General features: G+C 45.0%; 1 protein-coding gene across 1 annotated transcript in view; it reads right to left on the bottom strand.

Annotated features, from left to right (window-relative positions):
* The window catches only part of LOC135877902 (complement decay-accelerating factor-like), a 159,215-nt gene extending 147,971 nt beyond the window's left edge, over positions 1 to 11,244 (bottom strand). The window contains exon 1 of the mRNA XM_065403426.1: positions 11,193 to 11,244. Coding sequence (XP_065259498.1) covers positions 11,193 to 11,244 — 52 coding nt within the window. The remainder of the gene's footprint in view (positions 1 to 11,192) is intronic.
* Positions 11,245 to 13,394: the final 2,150 nt, after the last annotated feature.

Genomic DNA, 13,394 nt, shown 5'->3' with positions numbered 1-13,394 from the left:
TTTATGCATTCCTAATGGCTTATTTTTACTTAGACTCATAGACTCATAGACTTTAAGGTCAGAAGGGACCATTATGATCATCTAGTCTGACCTCCCGCATGATGCAGGCCACAAAATCTGACCCACCCACTCCTGGAATAATTCTCTCCCTTGACTCAGCTGTTGAAGTCCCCAAATCATGATTTAAAAACTTCAAGTCGCAGAGAATCCTCCAGCAAGCGACCCCTGCCCCATGCTGCGGAGGAAGGCGAAAAACCTCCAGGGCCTCTGCCAATCTACCCTGGAGGAAAATTCCTTCCCGACCCCAAATATGGCGATCAGCAGAACCCCGAGCATGCGGGCAAGATTCTCCAGCCAGACCCACATTGACCATTGATACTAATTACCAGCGATGGCATGTTATTGACCTATTGACTAAAATCACATTATCCCATCAAACCATCCCCTCCATAAACTTATCAAGCTTAATCTTAAAGCCAGAGAGGTCTTTCGCCCCCACCGTTTCCCTCGGAAGGCTATTCCAGAACTTCACCCCTCTGACGGTTAGAAACCGTCTAATTTCAAGCCTAAACTTCCCGACGGCCAGTTTATATCCATTTGTTCTCGTGTCCACATTAGTACTAAGCTGAAATAATTCCTCTCCCTCCCTGGTATTTATCCCTCTGATATATTTAAAGAGAGCAATCATATCCCCCCTCAGCCTCCTTTTGGTTAGGGTAAACAAACCGAGCTCCTCGAGTCTCCTTTCATATGACAGGTTTTCCATTCCTCGGATCATCTTAGTGGCCCTTCTCTGTACCCGTTCCAGTTTGAGTTCATCCTTTTTAAACATGGGAGACCAGAACTGCACACAGTACTCCAAATGAGGTCTCACCAGTGCCTTGTATAACGGAAGCAGCACCTCCTTATCCCTACTAGAAATACCTCGCCTAATGCATCCCAAGACCGCATTAGCTTTTTTCACGGCCATACATCCCAAAGCCCTCCTTATAGCACCACTCCCTTAGCCAACTATTTATCATCACAATCCTTTCAGCCCTTTGCTGCCCTTCTCTAGGAACAGGCAGAATCCCACTGAAAATGATTGGAGCCTCGATTTCCTTAAGCGTCTTCCCCAGCCTGGCATAATCTCCCTTGATTCTCTCTAGCGAGAACCTAGCCATGTCATTCGTTCCTACGTGAAGGATGATCAAGGGGTTCTTACCTGCTCCTTTTAGGATCCTTTTCAACCGCAGGTCCACATCCCGTATCTTAGCGCCCGGCAGACAGCACACCCTTCTGTTCTCTGGGTCCACCCTGGTCACAGGCCTGTCTAACCTCCTCAGTAAGGAGTCCCCAATCACATAAACCTGCCTTTGCCTGGTGACAGTGCGATCTACTAATCTATCCCCTGTTCCCTCTAGTCGCAACCCCTGTCCATTCCTATTTTCCCTTATAGTCCCCCTTATGCCATCCTGTATCCTCCCGGGGCTCAGATTTGGTGCTGTCTCCATCAACTCCTCCCCTCTTTCTATGGGACTAGCCGCTCTTCTCTTCTTCCTCACCCTTCCCCCTTCAGTTACCACCTGCTGCACCCCTTCCTCGTTATCCAAACACCCAAACCTGTTACTGAGCTCTATTTCTCCTTCACTGGCCCTCCTTTTCCTTGGCCTGCTTCTCACGGTCACATGCTTCCACTGCCCTTGTTCTCCCCCCGACATTCCCCCCTCACAGACCTTAGCCCCTGCCTCCACCTGTACCCCTGAGCATTCCCCTTCAGCCACTCCTTGCCTTTGCTCCATTAGCTGCTCAACCCCCCTTCTAAACTCTACCAGGGTATCTACCTGCATCTCCAAACCTCGGATCTTTTCTTCCAGCAGCTCTATTAGGTGGCATTTCATGCAGACATACCTCTGGTCAGTCACCCCCGCTAGGACCATGTACATACCGCAGCTGCCACATGCAATCATCTGCATTGTGTCCCCCGCTGCTTGGCTCATGGCTGCTGTGGTCTCTGCCCACTGCACCTGGGGGAACACAGCACACGGGACACCGCGCCCTCCTGCCTCCCCTTCCACCTCCCCCTGAAAACTCCCACTCAAACTCCCGTTAGCAGCCCTGTTTGCCGGCTCCTGTGCCGCTGCTCGCAGGGACTAACTAGAGCTTCATCATAAAACTACCCTGCAGATGTTAAAATAGCAACATTAATTCCAGTAACTCTTGTGTGGTTCTAGGGGAAGTTTCAATTTGCAAAACACAAACAAAACCCACAGCTGGTAGTCCCAGCAGTAACCAGGGGCTGAATGGGCCATGGACATGGAGCTCCCATCTCATCGAAGGTAGTCCCTACAGGGCAGGATTTAGGACATGTTGCCAGGGGCAGCGTGGAGAAGCTTACAGTGCTGCTACCCATGCTGTACTTGTGTTGAGAATAAAGAACTTCCCTCTCCAGGGCTGGCCATGTAACATTTCAATAGCAATGAACAAGTCACCTACTTCACTTCCCTCCCCATCTGTTCGGCTCCAGCCTGCTTCTGAACCTTGACCCAGTGGTTAGATGCCACCGTGATTAATGCTGAATAAATACCTGAGAGATATGAAAGCTCTTGGGCTGGGACAGACTCTCGATTTATATCATGTACAACAATGAGCAAACAGTTGACAAAAAATCCACCTTGTTGCCATTCTGGACCCTGAGTTTGGTAATTAGTGATGTTTATACGACCAGTATTCAGCCCAGTTCACACAAGCATACATCAATGTCAAACAACGAGGAGTCCTTGTGGCACCTTAGAGACTAACACATTTATTTGGACATAAGCTTTTGTGGGCTATAACCCACTTCATCAGATGCATGGAGTGGAAAATACAGTAGGCAGGTATAAATATACAGCACATGAAAAGATGGGAGTTGCCTTACCAAGTGTGTGGGGGGGGGGTCAGTGCTAACGAGGCCAATTCAATTAGGGTGGATGTGGCCCATTCCCAACAGTTGACAAGAAGGGGTGAATATCAACAGAGGGAAAATTACTTTTTGTAGAGCTTTGCAAACTATAGTGAGAGAATGTGCCACACACTCTCAAAGAAACTGCGGAACCACCTGATCAACATCCTGTACAGCAAACAGGAGATCAAGAATGAGCTCTCAAAACTGGAGACTCTCATAAAAAAACCAACCTTCCACACAAACTTCCTCGTGGCTGGACTTTACAAAAACTAGACAAGCCATTTACAACACACACTTTGCTTCTCTACAGAGGAAAAAGGACACTATCTATCTAAACTCCTACATGCCACAAGGGGCCACAACAGAGGTACCCTTAACTCACCCAACAATATTGTTAATCTATCCAGCTATACTCTTAGCCCGGCAGAAGAGTCTGTCCTATCTTGGGGCCTCTCCTTCTGCCTCCCCACCCCCACGAACATGATACAGTTCTGCGGTGACCTGGAATCCTACTTTCGCTGTCTCTGACTCAAGGAATATTTCCACCACACCACTGAACAGCACACTAACCCACAGAAACCTTCCTACCAACGCTACAAGATGAAGGATTCTGCATGGACTCCTCCTGACAGTTGAAACAACAGACTGGACTTCTACATAGAGTGCTTCCGCTGACGTGCACGAGCTGAAACTGTGGAAAAGAAGCATCACTTGCCCCATAACCTCAGCTGTGCAGAACACAACGCCACCCACAACCTCAGAAACAACTCTGACATTATAATCAAAAAGGCTGACAAGGGTGGTGCTGTCGTCATGAATAGGTCGGAGTATGAACGAGGGGCTGCTAGGCAGCTCTCTGACACCACATTCTACAGGCCATTACCCTCTGATCCCACTGAGGGTTGCTCAAGAAACTCCCTGAAGAAGCACAGGAACAAATCTACACAGACACACCCTTAGAGCCCCGACCAGGGGTATTCTATCTGCTACCCAAAATCCATAAACCTGGGAATCCTGGATGCCCCATCATCTCAGGCATTGGCACCCTGACAGCAGGATTGTCTGGCTATGTGGACCCACGGGAAGGAGGCCCTTGAAAAATTCCACCAGGACTTCAATAATTTCCACCCCATCATCAACCTCAGCCGGGACCAGTCCACACAAGAGATCCACTTTCTGGACACTACAGTACAAATAAGTGATGGTCACAAACACCACCCTATACCGGAAACCTACTGACCGCTATACTGACCTATATGCCTCCAGCTTTCATCCAGACCACATCACACAATCCATTGTCTACAGCCAAGCCCTAAGCTACAACCGCATTTGCTTCAATCCTTCAGACACCTACAGGATCTCTATCAAGTGTTCTTAAAACTACAATACCCACCTGGGGAAGTGAAGAATCAGATTGACAGAGCCAGAAGGGTACCCAGAAGTCACCTACTACAGTACAGGTCCAACAAAGACGGTAACAGAACGCCACCAGCCATTACCTACAGCCCCCAATTAAAACCTCTCCAGCACATCATCACCCCCCACTTGGTAAGGCAACTCCCATCTTTTCATTGCTGTATATTTATACCTGCTTACAGTATTTTCCACTCCATGTGTCTGATGAAGTGTGTTTTAGCTCACTAAAGCTTATGCCCAAAAAAATTTGTTAGTCTCTAAGGTACCACAAGGACTCCCCGTTGTTTTTACTGATACAGACTAACATGGCTACTCCTCTGAAACCTATCAATGTCAAACACATTCAGTATATTCCATTGATATCACAGATGGCAGTGAATGATCAGTCAGGAAAGGTAACAGTGACAAACCATTTTTAACAGGAACAGCAAAGTGAAATGGGCTAGAGATTGTACCCCTCTATTTAACCACATTTACTTCTTACACTTCAGAGGCTTAGAAAAATTAGCACATGGGGCTGCTTGTGGAGTGAGGTATTACTCAATCTGAGTAAGGGGGACATATTGGACCCAGAACAGTGGGGTAGGTAGTGCACAAAATGATTATTAGAGTGGCCTCTAGTGGTAGATGGGCACATAGAAAAGATCACATTGCCTACCTTCATCCAGGACAGCACAGGAAAGCAGCCGTGATGACAAATAAGAGGCTGTGGGTCAAATTCAACTCAGTCTCTCTGCAATTAGAGAGTCTGCCTTGGTATGCGGGCATGTTGCAATGTGATGTTGCAGAGTACAGGTGAGACAAGCAGCCAGAACCCCCCAAAGCACAGCTAACAGCCAGAGATGCAGCTTGGATGTGCTGAATCACTAACTTCTGGGCTGAGCTCCTAAGGATCCCTGGGGTGGATTTAAATGCCTGCTCCCTGACACCACTAGCTCTCCCAACAGCAAGTCACGCCCTGCCCCACTCTGTGAGCTCAAAGAACAGGAGTACTTGTGGCACCTTAGAGGCTAACAAATTTATTAGAGCATAAGCTTTCGTGGGCTACAGCCCACTTCTTCGGATGCATACAGAATGGAACATATATTGAGGAGATATATATACAAACATACAGAGAGCATGAACAGGTGGGCATTGTCTTACCAACTCTGAGAGGCCAATTAAGTAAGAGAAACTAGATACAATCAATTTAGGATTTAATAAGGACTGGGAATGGCTGAGCCATTACAAACATTGAATCTATCTCCCCTTGTAAGTATTCTCACACTTCTTATCAAACTGTCTGTACTGGGCTATCTTGATTATCACTTCAAAAGGTTTTTTTTTGTTTTGTTTTGTTTTTCTCTTACTTAATTGGCCTCTCAGAGTTGGTAAGACAACTCCCACCTGTTCATGCTCTCTGTATGTGTGTATATATATCTCCTCAATATATGTTCCATTCTATATGCATCTGATGAAATGGGCTGTAGCCCACGAAAGCTTATGCTCTAATAAATTTGTTAGTCTCTAAGGTGCCACAAGTACTCCTGTTCTTTTTGCGGATACAGACTAACACGGCTGCTACTCTGAAATCTGTGAGCTCAGTAGTGCTCACAGGTTCAAGGAGACAGAAGCTTCCCCCACCTACAAAGGCTGAGTCTGCAGGTTATTTCTCTGCTGCTGTTCTTTTTCCATTAGCTGCTCCTGGCTTTATACAGCTAAGGTTTCTCACTGGAGGAGACTGCAGCACTGTTACATTTCTGGCATAGGGACAATCACAAGTGACGTTATTCTCAGAGCAGCGCTGTGCTATCCCTTCCTGATCAAAGCCTCCACTGCAGTAATGTTTTCTGAGACAGAAGCATTTACCAGCCATCTTTCCTACTTATCCTATTGGCCAAATTAATCCCTGCTGTTACCCCAGGAATGTAGCTGAATCCGTGACCCCTCTGGGTCCATCAACAGTGGTAAAAAAAACACTAAAAACTGGCATGCCCCCCTTATTCCACAGGACAAGCTTCCTTTCCACCACCTTGCCAGTTCAATTCAACCCGGACCACTCTAGGTGCGAGGGGAAGGGTCAGTCTCCATGGGCTCCCTCAGACTAATCACTGGGCTGTAAGAGGAGAAGGAATTAGTTCTTCGCTCTCAGTGAAACGATCCTTTAAACACGCTGGGCGTCTCCCTGCCTTACAGCCAAAGGGACAAAGTTATAAAAACAAAGACAATCAGCAGTTATTACAATTGCATTTTATTGTAGCCCTGCAGGGCAGGAATAGTTACTTGATCACAAAGGTGTAGGTTAGAGAACACCCCTATCATTTATTGGGGAAATGGCTCAGACGGTTGCTTCTCTACACTTGAGATTGTATCATCTACTCCTAATGCGTGTGTCTCAGTACAGCTATAGAAGTGCCATGGGTGATAGCAGATTTCAAAAATAGCTCTGTTCAGTTTGGCAAGGCTGAGTGTCCCTAAAAGGACGCATCCTGCTGACTTTGTAATTGAGCAGACAAGGCAGAGAATAGGCTTTTTTCAGCCCCTACACATTTTTAGAGTGGTGCCGGAATTTATTAACATCACTGCTCTTAAGGTGTATGGAAATCGAGCAGTTAAATACCCATTCACCACTTTGAATGTGTATGTTTTGGTGCATTAAAGTTAAATGTAAACAGTAATTGTGGGATGTCTACAAAGCTGAAGTTAGTCTTGAGTTTCCTTTTGCATAGGAGCTAAAGCTCGTATCAACTGATAATTTGCTTCCATGCTACTTGGTTAACTTACCTAAGGAAAACCAAATCTCAACTCAATCCTTCACTATAACCCCTAAAACCTGTGTGAGGACCTGAAATCCCTAGTTTATCATCAAGTGGAAACGTAAATTTGTGAAATTCAAGGGGAAAGAACAAAAAATCCTAAAAAATGGTGCCCAGGAAGGAAATCTGATCCCTGATTTACTGCCTATTCAGAGTTATTAGCAAGTTCTATGAAATCAGTAAGAATCATCCTTTGTGTAGTGTAATTATATGAACTGCATCCAAAGGGGAGACAGTTTATCACAATATGGATCACAGGTCTCAGCTATTCATTGTGACTTTAGCTCCTGCTTCAGCTTCTCAATCTCCAGATACAGTTTCTGCACTTCCAGCCGAGTTCTCAGTTTCTCCAGAGGCACACCACACTCTGTGAACTCTCTGCTCTCTGGAACCATCTCACACACATCAGAAGTGCTTGAGAAGGACTTGCCCTCAAGTATGCTTGCTCCTTTTTGAGTCTGAACCATCATCCAGTGTGTTACATGCATCTGCCTCAGGGCCTGAGCATGCTGCGCACCCTCACATCCTAGTCAATTCTACAGAAACTGATTGTACTAAGCAACAGTGATGAGGTTTTGAGCAACATAAGGTTCTGGCACATAGATTATAAACACATTGGGCAGGAACCAGCCCTCCTTTTACATAGAGCTGAGAACACTGCAATCTCTCACTAATTAGTAACACACACTTGAATTGCCCAGAAAACCTGACTGTTTGTAATAGGGAAGTTTTCCTCCTGTTGTGATTTTTACCCACCAAATTTTACTTTTTGCATGGAGCAGCTGCTATAAAAGGAAGATCGCTTTCTTTAAAATAAGAGATGGGTGTAGTGAGGGATAATTTGTTTTGTTTTCAGATAAATATGTTTTTTCACCATATGGTGTATCAGTGGCACATGTCCCTACCCAATCACAAAGACCTCATGAAGTTAAGGCTTTGCTTCCTTAAATCAAAGCATGGTTACTACTATCCTTTATATTAGAAATTGGGCAGGGTGCATCAAGGAACCCAACTGAACAGTGATACTTACACTTTGGTAATGCTGTCCAGCTGCCGTCTGCTAAATAAGTAATACTAAATCTGTCTGTGGCAGGCAAGTGGGAATGGCTTGAAAGCTGGTACCCAGGAGAGCATTTGAAAGGAATGGTTTCATTCACACCGTACCACATTTTTTCATCCAATGCATTGACCATGCCTCCATTTTGCACCTCTGGCTTTGGACACCCAACTGAAAAGAAAATGCAGAAGAGAAGGCAGTTCACTGAGAGGAGCAGATGCACTGTGAATGCTGGTTATTGCTCGAAATGGAAGAGAACAGATACACCCAAGACCCTTTACCCACAGTTTATTTCACTGCAGTTGTTCTGGTTTATAAACAACCCATAAAACCAGCTACCCTGTGAATCTCTCTCTCAATAGAGAAAGAGGGTCCATGATTGAGTGTGGAGCCAACCATGAAGTGAATTGGAATAGCAGGTGTTCAGCACCTTTCAGGGTTCAGCTCAGAGCAAGTATCAAGCGATCCAATCAACACCTTCAATGAGGCATTAGATTCCAGGCCCACCATTCTACAAAACCAAGACCTAAAGAAAAGCATTTGAGTTAAACACAGAAATCCCACCCAGTATTTTATTGACTGGCATTTTGTGGAGGTGTCACCACAGCTGGGGCAACAGAGCACAGGTGGTTTTTGGGATCGTTAACATGCAGTTTGTTCCTGTGCACACTTGTGGTAAAAACCTCTTCCCTTTATTGCAGTCGGGCTCCTCTGCAGCGAGGGACAAGTGCACGGAAGTCAATGGAGTCACCTGGGATTTCACTGGTGGAATGAAGAGCAGAACTTGCTCCTTAACAGTGTCTTACACTCCTATAGTGACTCATCTTGAAGGATCCCAGAGGGCTTTTCTAGATACTACACGGATTTGCACTTTACAGGAGCCCCTTCCCCACTGAAATGCAGCCTCTTCTAGGGCAGGGCACAGAATCCAAGCAGACAGAGGTTCATGTTAAGTCTGGGACAAGGAACAACCAAAGCTAGTGCACTTATGGCAGCTGACCTATTTCCCAGACAACTCACACTGAAAGCCCTGCCACACAGGAACAGCAGACTAAAGCTTAACCTCTTCCTAGAATTTTTTTTAAAGGAAATAGTCTCCAGGGGCATTTGCAGCAAATAGTTTCTTCCTGCACTGGATTTTCAACGATGTTGGGACGACTGGCAGGTTATTCCCATTTTTTGGAGTCAGGCTGTTTCACAAACTCCCTGATGTCACATCCAGAGGGCACCACATACCTAAAGGGATGATACCAGGAAAGCTGAGTTGGGAAACCAGAAACCTGGAGACGGATGACAGGCTGACAATATCCTGAATAAACCGTATAGAATTAAGATTAATTTAATTCAATGAAGTTTAATCTTATTTAATTAGGGTTAATACCTTTGGGGTCCATTGTATTAAAACGCAATTGTGAATGTGAAGTGGCACTGCATCTACCTTCTCTAGAGGAGCGGGGATGCTAGTGTACTTCCTCGGTTATCGGCCTTTGAAGTCAGCCCCCAGAGAGGTGCATATACCAGTGCATACTGAAGTCTCCAGGGACTGACAAAGAAAGCGTTTTTGGATAAATAGCTTGGTTTTTAACAGCATCAGGGCTTTCTTCCTCATCCAGCAAATGGATAGGACCCCTTGTCCATGGAGGGCCCCAATCCTTTGGAAAGGATTGCAAGGATCAGGTGCTTGTTCTGAGCTAGAGCTGTGAGGAATTAAGAACCAGAAGGAATCCCCCTTGGGTGGGAGATGAAGGACTATGCCTGCCAGAATCCAGAGACGTGGTGGGGTTAAATCTGGGAAGCTTATTAGCATGCATGTTCTCCCTGTAATGCTTTTTAACTTAAAAATAAGGTAGACCTGCATAGGAAGAACTGTGAGGTACGTATAACTGTAGCAATTATACCTGTTAAAAACCCTCTGAAGAGAAAGCAAGCAGGTGCCCCTGGTCAACCTGTCTGTGTTGGGAAATATATGGTGAAAGGCAGGTACTGTGCTGCCTGGAGTTACTCCAGTCAAAAGGGACAGAGACACGGGTCTTCACCCAATAGACAACAGCTGAGGTGCTCTGACCTTTATACCTTCACCTACATGGTGCGAGGGCATCCAGGGAACAGACACTGCCCCAGTGGACACTGCTATTCAAAAGATCCTGTCTTGCACACATGGTGCTCATGCACTCCACAAATGCAATCTGTGTAGACAATCACCCAAAGAACATTTAACACCAGTTACACTGCAGCATCTCCAGTCATGGACTATTCTTAAAACCATTAAATTTAGCTTACAGTCACATTCCTGATTTGGGAGCTTTATATTAAGTAGCAAATTTAGCAACCCACCAAAACATGCCTCTATAAAAGCCTCAAAATGCCAGCTGTTAAGATGGGCAACCCATGAAGAACAAGCCCAAGATGGTGGAGCTGCCTGGATACCAAGTATATGAACACATTGTTAGCTAAATGCAGTGTGTGTGCATGAACACTGCACTGCAGTCACCAACATGAGGATTGCACAATGACCTTTATTCCCCCAAAGAAGTATGAGCCTTCACTGCCAAGGAGCCCTCCCAGAGAGTTCTGAAAAAGAGGGTTGCCGAACAATCCTGCTTGTATGTCTTCCCCTTCCCTCTTCCCCTTCCCTCTCCCCCCCTTCAGCACTCAAATAGTAGGGCACTGGCATAAAAGCAAAACCTTAGTTTAAGAGTTTTGTTCTACTTAAAGGCAGCTGTTTGTGACATGAGAATTAACTGCAGTCTTGGAACACTGAAGGGAGACAAGATGACCACAGGATGTAGAACAGGCAAAATGGTTTCCAGAAGTCATTTATGAAGTGACATTCCTTCTTTACAGATTGGGTTTCCAACAGTAACTAGTTTTCAAGATATGTATTTACAGGAAATCAATATGGACTTTCCTCAGGTTTATGGGTTTGCTTAGCAATCAAAATGTAGTTTTTCCTGGGACGAGATAGAATAAGAGGAGGATAAAAACAGATGCTACTAACCTTTGCATTCAGGGGCAGGCCCACTCCACTCTCCATTGACATGATATTTCATTGTACAATGAATGGAGGCCTCTCCAATAAGAGAGAAGCCCTGGTCACATGTGTAAGTTACTGCTGAGCCATAGAGAAACTGTTGTTCACTCTGACCAGTATGGGATCCATGGGTGATATCAGGAGGTGGAAGACAAGGTATTGCTGAAGCAAAGAATGTCAACATGAAAATTAAAGTTTTCATTGAAGGTGAACTGAAGAGAGAGTTTTCACTAAGAAAGTTGCCTCAGATCCCCCCCAAAAAGCCATTTGGAAGGGTACTTAACATTGCATTGTAACATTTGAAGCAAGACCCCTTTCAGATTCTGAAGGTTTTTCTGCTTTTAGGCTTGACCCAACCCAGTACGTCCATTGCTCAAGGAGGATGCTCCATAAAACACCAGCTCTGGAAGATGACCTTAACAGAGCGTGCCCCTTCCCAACATTAGCCTCAGGGAGCCAGAACCTCTTGCCCAGCATCTCTAGATGTAGTATTGTTCCACCAGCAGAAAACAAAGCTAGGACATTTCGTGTAGCAGCAGCAGATTCAAGACTGGACCATCAGCAGCATGACTGACAGACTAAGCCCAGAAAGCATCCATGAGATCAAATTAAAATAGAGACAAATTAATTGTGATTCACTCCCAAAGAGCCTCAGATTTTAAGTGGATAGTCAGGTTTGGGAAGGGTCAAGACATTTTGAAGTCATTATCATGCCTTTTACTTAGTGAACAGCAGGATTACACCAGATACAATAGCAAAGAGGTGCCATGAGGCCTGTTGGATTATGAATATTAAACAGTGCCAGGTGAACAATTTGGAAGGGACTTTGTTTTTAAGCATTGATTCTATTGGAGTCATCCAAACACCATGGTGGACCACAGTATGATTTCATTCTCTCCCCAACCAAACATACATCCTCAAGTTTTACTCTTATTTGGATTAAAAGATGTAAGAACAGAGACTCCTCTGAAGCACCAGCTATGAAGCATCATCTCCAGACGTGAACCGTTCTTAAAATCCTTAAATTAGTTTACCTTGGCAAAGTGGAACCTCCTCATCCCAATCAACTCCATTTCCCACAAGCACACATTGGGTGGAAATCGGTCCAATTAATCTGTAACTAAAGAAAGAAAAAAGGTTCAAATTTGTTACTGAAGTAAGCAAAGAACTAGGTTACAGTTCAGAAAGATGAAACATGGTTTCTTTATGCCAGTAGGTGGAGACAAATGATTGACCAGGGTCATCTCTGCTATAAAACATGATATGTCTAACACCATAGGACCAAGGAACACTAAATAATTAAAGGCAATCTAGAGCTATAAACTGTTAGCCAGAGTGTGCCCTCACTTCTCGTCTACACTAGTCAGATGCTTGGGAATGCTGGTTAATTCTCTGCAAAGGGGAACAAGTGATCCTTCTTCTAAACTGGAGATACAAGTAGTAAGGAGTGCAAATATCTAACAGGTGGAAGAAGGCTCTAATCATCCCTGCAATGGAACTAAATAAATGCCCAGAAAATCATGTTATTTTAAACACGACTGGTCTGCTCACAGTGCTTTCATGTGGAAAAAGGGTTCGGCCTTGCTGGGTAGGAGGCTGTGCCTCATCTGATGTTTCTAGGATGTAGGAAAGTGTTTGAAATGCGAGCTGCCGCCATTCTACACCTTAGGATTACTGTGCTTTTATCTGCAGCAGTACTAGACATCGCTTCTCTGAATGCCCGGTTGTGTTTATAGATTCTAGGACTGGAAGGGACCTCGAGAGGTCATCGAGTCCAGTCCCCTGCCCTCATGGCAGGACCAAATACTGTCTAGACCATCCCTGATAGACATTTATCTAACCTACTCTTAAATATCTCCAGAGATGGAGATTCCACAACCTCCCTAGGCAGTTTATTCCAGTGTTTAACCACCCTGACAGTTAGGAACTTTTTCCTAATATCCAACCTAAACCTCCCTTGCTGCAGTTTAAGCCCATTGCTTCTTGTTCTATCCCTAGAGGCTAAGGTGAACAAGTTTTCTCCCTCCTCCTTATGACACCCTTTTAGATACCTGAAAACTGCTATCATGTCCCCTCTCAGTCTTCTCTTTTCCAAACTAAACAAACCCAATTCTTTCAGCCTTCCTTCATAGGTCATGTTCTCAAGACCTTTAATCATTCTTGTTGCTC

The sequence above is a fragment of the Emys orbicularis genome, chromosome 4, assembly GCF_028017835.1.
Source record: "Emys orbicularis isolate rEmyOrb1 chromosome 4, rEmyOrb1.hap1, whole genome shotgun sequence".
In the NCBI taxonomy this organism is placed as follows: Eukaryota; Metazoa; Chordata; order Testudines; family Emydidae; genus Emys; species Emys orbicularis.
Note: the sequence above shows the minus strand (reverse complement) of the source record. Positions and strands in the feature narration are given on the sequence as shown.